This window comes from Hyposmocoma kahamanoa, unplaced genomic scaffold, assembly GCF_003589595.1.
Source record: "Hyposmocoma kahamanoa isolate Upper Pololo Valley unplaced genomic scaffold, ASM358959v1 64, whole genome shotgun sequence".
In the NCBI taxonomy this organism is placed as follows: Eukaryota; Metazoa; Arthropoda; class Insecta; order Lepidoptera; family Cosmopterigidae; genus Hyposmocoma; species Hyposmocoma kahamanoa.
Window position 1 is genome coordinate 15,297,446 of NW_020653852.1, and position 6,662 is coordinate 15,304,107.

At 34.9% G+C, this 6,662-nt stretch overlaps 1 protein-coding gene across 1 annotated transcript in view; it reads right to left on the reverse strand.

The window, feature by feature from the left end:
• Window positions 1-3,700: 3,700 nt before the first annotated feature.
• LOC113230895 overlaps window positions 3,701-6,662 on the reverse strand; it is a 6,856-nt gene continuing 3,894 nt past the window's right edge. The window contains exons 3-4 of the mRNA XM_026465003.1: window positions 6,207-6,656; window positions 3,701-4,268 (exon numbers count right to left, since the gene is read on the reverse strand). Of these exons, the coding sequence (XP_026320788.1) occupies window positions 3,860-4,268; window positions 6,207-6,656 (859 nt within the window). The 3' untranslated portion in view covers window positions 3,701-3,859. The remainder of the gene's footprint in view (window positions 4,269-6,206; window positions 6,657-6,662) is intronic.

Sequence of the window (6,662 nt, forward strand, 5' to 3'; positions counted from 1 at the left end):
ATTGTACATGATTCAACCAAGTTATACGTTCCGCTGCTGGGCACGGGTCTACTCAGGCGAGGGTTTAGGCTATAGTCCGCTACGTTGGCCCGATGCGGGTCGAAACTTCACACGCGTTCCAAGGGTTGTGAATCTTCTTCGACGGTTATTTGCTGTTCCTTCACCGAAGAGCTCATAATAAATTTCAAATTAAATTTCGCACGTAAATTCCAAAAAACTCACGAGCCGGGAATGGAACCCACGGCCTCTGCTTGAGAGGTGTTAGGTCAAACAATTAGACTACCACAACTTCCTGTTACATTCGACACAGATTCTCGATGTGAAAATGACCCTTAAGCTACTTAGTATTAAATATTTTAAGTCAAAATGGCTGATTGCAATGGTGCTAAATATATCACAAACGGTAACCGGGTATAACTCAATTTTAATAACGCAATTGTTCATGTTCAATGTTGGTAATAAAATTACTAGCAAAGTTTATTTATTTAGTATTTTTACAATATAAGTCGTATGCCTATTTAGAATAATGCATAATTAATATTATTCAATAGACTAGGTATTAAAAGAATATAGATAAATAAGTCAAAACTTTCATATATGCATAGATTGTTAAGTAGAAAATTATATGGGGCAATGCTCAATTTTGTACGTTTATATAGTTATAATTTATTTATGAACAATTATAGGACGACCATTCTCACATTCGGCGTTCTCAGCCTAATTACCGTACCCATTTCGGTGTCCTCAGCTTAATTACCGTACACATTGCTTATTCTCACTTAATGTACCCAATATCATTGAAATGTGAACAATTTTAAGCTTAACTATGAATATGTCTAAATGGCATTAGAAAAGAGAAAGTAGTTTTCGAGTTATAAAGAAATAAATATTTTATGGAAACGGTAATTAGATCTAACTGCCAACATAGGTTCGATTCCCGGGCCGGGAGAAATATTTGTATGGCCTACATTTATTTCTCTCGTAAGTTTGGGTGTAATTTGTGTTTGTCTATGTGTGTGTCCATGGCACCCGCGACACAGGTTTTCCCTGTGCGGGGATATGTTGAGTGAGCGCGTTATTATTATTATTATTATTAATTACCGTAGCCATGGATACGTTAATTAGAAAGTTCAAACATTTTGGTAAGAAAAACCTACTATTTCTGACAGTGCTGTATTATTATTTGTATATTAGTATGTTATTCATAGTTAAGCTTATAGTTGTTCATATTTCAATGTTATTGGGTAGATTAAGCGAGAAAAAACAATGGCTACTGTAATTAGGCCGAGGACACCGAAACAGCTACGGTAATTAAGCTGAGAACACCGAATGTGAGAATGGCCGAGGAATATCTTTGCAGCCAGTATTTAATGTGCGAATTTATAAACGAATTTGTAAATTTAAATCGTATTTCTATTCAGCGGGTAATTTTTAAATTTAAATTCTATTTATATTGAGATCTAAGCAAAGGCATTTGTTACGAATTATGTTTGTTAATTATTAAAATATTTATTTTATAAATAACATATAATTAAAGTACGTAGGTTTTATAAGAATTATTCTTGTATCACAAATTAAAAGCTTTTGGAACAATATTTATGCTTTTATTTCCTTAATAACTCCTAAAATAACATTATTTAACTACTTTTTTCATATGTTCAAACCTACTTTACAAAGGGACATATAACTTTAATATCACAGCAAATTTTGAATATTACAGACCTTATTTCGACCATATTAGTACAATTTTTTATTAAGCTCGTCAACTAACATAATAGATTAGGTACAAAGTAGGACAAAAGTACTAAATTGCAAAGGAACGCTCAGGCGCGCTTAGGCTCAATTTATATTGTGGCGGAACAGAATGGAATGGAAGTATCAATGTCGCTTCCCTGCGCGAGAAAGCGTGCGCAGTTGTTGGAATGCTCGAGCCATGACGGGAATGCTCGAGCAATCGCGTGAATGCTCGAGCATTCGCGACTGCACCTTAAGGCTGTAGTATTTCACACTAGTAGGTCACACAGTGCCTGCGAATTCGCCACGTGTCACCGATGGCAGCTGCCGAATTCTTGCGGTTGCGCAAACATTGTCGAGCATGCTCGATAATTCCGTGGAAGACGTGTGACGGGGTTTTTGTCTCGTATCTAATTTGTGCGTTACACAATTGACCTTAAAGTTCATTACGCTATGAAAAATATCGTTACAAAAATTCGCTTCCATTCCGTTCCGCCGCAATATAAATTGAGCCTTAGAGAGAGCTAGCTCTCTCTAATATGCTTGGTATGTTAGGGTTGTAAACCTGCACTTACAATCCTAACATACTATTTACTTTAGGTCCTTCCAAAATGCTCATCGGTTATGGATAGTTCTGACTTAGCCTATTTTTGTGGACATTCACATTCTGGAAGGAATTCCCTGTAGTATGAATACCAGAGTAACGGAATTGATTCTGGGGCACTATGCAGAAAACCCACACCAGAACAAATTTAGGTAATTTTTTTTTTTTTTTTTTTTTTTTTTTTTTTTTTTATTGCGACTCGACATAATGACTGCACCGCGCCTGATGGAAAGTGCGAATACAGTCCAGAGATGAGAGTAACGGATGGAAAACACAAATATCTTCACTCCGTCACTATCATTTTGCCGGTCTGGCCAAATGCACTGGATGTACACCAACTGATCCCTGAACGCGATTCGCAAAAGCGTTTCACTGTGGAGGGTTTTCCGCCGTGTGTACTGTGGTCGCTATCCAGTCGGCACAGAGCCTACCACAATGCTAAGCAGATGGACACTTGTGACGCCCTCGGTCGCCTCTTACGACCCCCACGGGCATGTATGGGGAGGCGACAATGTATTCTTAAGCCGTCGCCCCACGGCTAAATTTTATGAATAGGTCCTACCAGTGGACCATCGTGTTCGTCAAAATTTAAAATCTGATATTGACTTCTTAGGTTTTCATGATTGCTATCCATCGGAAATAAAACTTATATTTTTTCTCAGATCTAAATCGCATATATTCGGTTTTTTTCTAACAAAACAATGGGCTTTTTACAGGTAATTAATAACTTTTGTAACTATACTTCTGAAAAGGGTGGTTTGCATTAATGGTGGTTTAATATTACTATACATATTACTGGTTTGATGACTAAGTATCTGAGTCAGTCGTGACCACGTAAGAATAAACAATGGAAGTGCCCTAAGCCTCGATTACTATCAGAACCGTTGTCACCAAAACTCGCATATTCATAATTTGAAAGACTATGAAATCTTGATAATGATTGGTCGTAGTTTAAAAAAAAACTAGTTCTAGACTGTTAATATAATTTAAAGTTTACCTTGTTGGCATATAGTTGCAAGTTCAATATCTAAAAATGCAAGTTAGACGTTTTGATTTTACATTGAAATTTCAATCAGTATGCTGCCATCTAGCAGTTAATACCTGAACAACGACGAATTCAGATACTTAATTCTCCAATAAAAAAGTGACCGCAACGCAGCGGTATAAACTTTCGTTTCTTGTAATAAAAAAATTATTACGAATTGAAAATTTATTAAAATTAAATTAGACTTAATTATTTAAATTTTTATTGAATTGATATTCAATTATTTTATGTGAAATTACTCCACTAGTTTGTTATAATTATTAATACAAAGATCGAACACTCAGAAAAAAATCCTTCGATCCGGCCGTATTTGAACCGACGTCTTCTAGCATAAAGTGCCAGACGTTATAGACCTGTAAAGAACTCGAAACGTTGTTTGATACGCAATTTAAATACTATATATAAAAAGGAATAGTTTCATTTTCAATCAAAAGTCTGATTTCATAACTTACTAATACTAATAAAAGTAAAATATATCAATCAACATTAACAACTACAACTTCATTACCCTCCGGTAGCTCCACTATAGAATTAACGCCTTTCAGTCCACAGTCCAGTATGTCTTTTCTAAAGTCCAAAAACTCCTTCATACCTCCGACAAAAATATCAATCTCTCTACCAATTTTACATTGAACAACAGGGTTTTTACTTTCATTCATCTTCAGCATACAGTTGTCAAAGTATTTTAACATGTCTGTAGTCTGTGTAAGAATTGATGTTCCGTATTCGAAATAATTTGGAGTGGTGATACGTGGGACATCCTCATTGTGATGAGAGTAAAGTTGTGAGCGAGCAGAGAGACGGAAGTTCGTGGTTGTTACGACTATGCGGTGAGGTATTGCGTCGTGGATGCAGTGGATTAAGGCCAATACTTGAGGCGGGGACCTGAAATGTAGACATACAACAAAGTTAACAATATGGAATTGGACAACTTTTCAGAAATTATTTACAATTAACCATAATGAATATGTAATAATAATTTTTTTTTAAATTTATATAAAGCTTTTCAAGACCCATAGCCTATGTTTAAGAGTTTATATTAACTCAGTTCGAATTCTAATTTTGCCCGATACTACCACTATGCTTCATTTGTACTAATATGGATCATTTTGCTTGTGTCGAGTGGCAGGGACACGCTTTATTTCAGAATTTATTATTTACAAACGAAATTAAGTCCATTTGAAAAATGTATCGTATATTATACCTGTTCTATTTAATTAAGTTGATATAAAATCTTTGATATTTATGTAAAGTACTTATTGAATAAAGCGGTTTTCTTGTAACACTTCGAGGTAAGTTTGTGTTTTTTTCTATAGTGAAAATTTTTAAGAATCGTGTTTTCACACCGTATCAAAATAAATATAAAATAAATAATCAGTGTATAATCCTCACTATATTTTTTTCCAAAGTGATTGTATCAACACTTCCACTGTTATGCAAAATCAACCAAAGCCATTTGAGATAGTATAAACTCTTAATAATAAAAATAAATTGTCAACATAAAACGCGTGACGTTATTTATAGGTAAACGTATTAAACAATGTGCACTAGCCATTTGACACTCATCAATCCAACATTTTTACAATTTTAGTTACAAAGTAACTAAACGGAGATAAAACACAATAGATCTCATTGAAGAAGCCTATAATGATGAGTAAGTATACTGCGATAGAATGGTGCTACAGAACAATATGTTTCAATTATATTCACTAACCGTAATTAGTGACAACCATCGTAAATATATATAATAGACAACATTTGATAATGCCTACAGAACCCAAACATTGTAGAGGCTCTAGTGTCAAGCAGGTATAGTCTCCAAATGTTAGCTAGGGCTTTCACGGGACACAGTACATAGTCATTAGAGAGGATGACATGCCATTTCACCTCCTAAACCAATGTTGCGATCAAGTAGGCATAATGAAATTGGCTCTTGAGCAAGCATATGCCTCTGCTAGAGGAGGTACAATCACAGCCAAAGGAATCCTATGGCCTTGGCTCTCAGTTGTTATTAATGGTGATCACATTACATCAGTTTAGAACATAAGATCAGCCGCAGTCATGTTGGGTTGTAGTGACGCCATCTAGTATATAATCAGAAATAGAGACGAAGAAAGGGCCATCCATCCCTGGCAACTCATCAGGCTAATGGGCCTTATATCACTTCTAAATATCAACTCTCGTTTGCGCTAAAATCACAAATTAGATAGCTGAAATAGTACAGCCCCAACAATTTTACTGACCTGTGTGAAAGTCTCCATATATCCCAAAAATATTCTGTATTTATTGTAATAAACATAATATCTCTAACAATGGGGGGCTTTTCCATTCCGTGGTGGGGGGAAAACAGCAAAACATGTACATAATTACAAAAGAAATGGAATCACATTTCATTGGTAATTAAGTATTAAATATGTAATTTTTAAATTTTCGTCCATTACATCAAAACTCAAGTTAAACTGGTCGTTTTGAAGTGAAAGAATTGACGACACCTGTCAATTGTTTCGAATTTGGGCTGGCCAATCGGAGCGCATTTGTCATCGTGATGATTTGGCGGAATAGTTTTCAAAGAAATTATAGATATAAGATATGCTGGCTCGATCCGTTGCTCAGATAAAAAATAAAACAGAGCGGTAACCACGTTGAGACAACACACTGGTTCGAGTCCAGTCAGATAAGGAATTTTTCTTTGTCTTTCTTCGATCTTTGTAAAACAAACTAAAGATCAACATAAACAAATACAAATAAAAGATTCAAGATTTATCTATACCTCCATGTGGCAACACAATAAGATTTGACTAAAAACAAATAAATATGAATTACCTGGCATGAACAGAACAAATCCAAGTTTCTGTACCTCTCATTGCTGTAATAATACCTTCTCCACTAGCTTGTAAAACGATCATCACTCCATACAACATATGACATGGGGACCCGGTATGTACAACAATGTTATTTGTCTCTGGAATCCTTCTCATTAACAGAAATCGACAGAAGGCATCCATTATACTTACATTACCCTCTGCAATTTCTTGTACACGTCTTATACATAAAACAGTCTTTGTTGTTGTAGCAAGTACAGCAAGTAATTTTTTCTGAATCTGTGAATTGTCATTTGTAATACCAGATAAAACATCAAATTCTTCTCCCATAGTATCTAATGCTGATATGTATATGTTATCCATAGGTAATATATGTTCATTCTCTTCAAGTTTGTATGATATTATACCTGTAAGTTTTATGCAACTAGTGATATTGTATTGTAGTTCATTTTGGTGT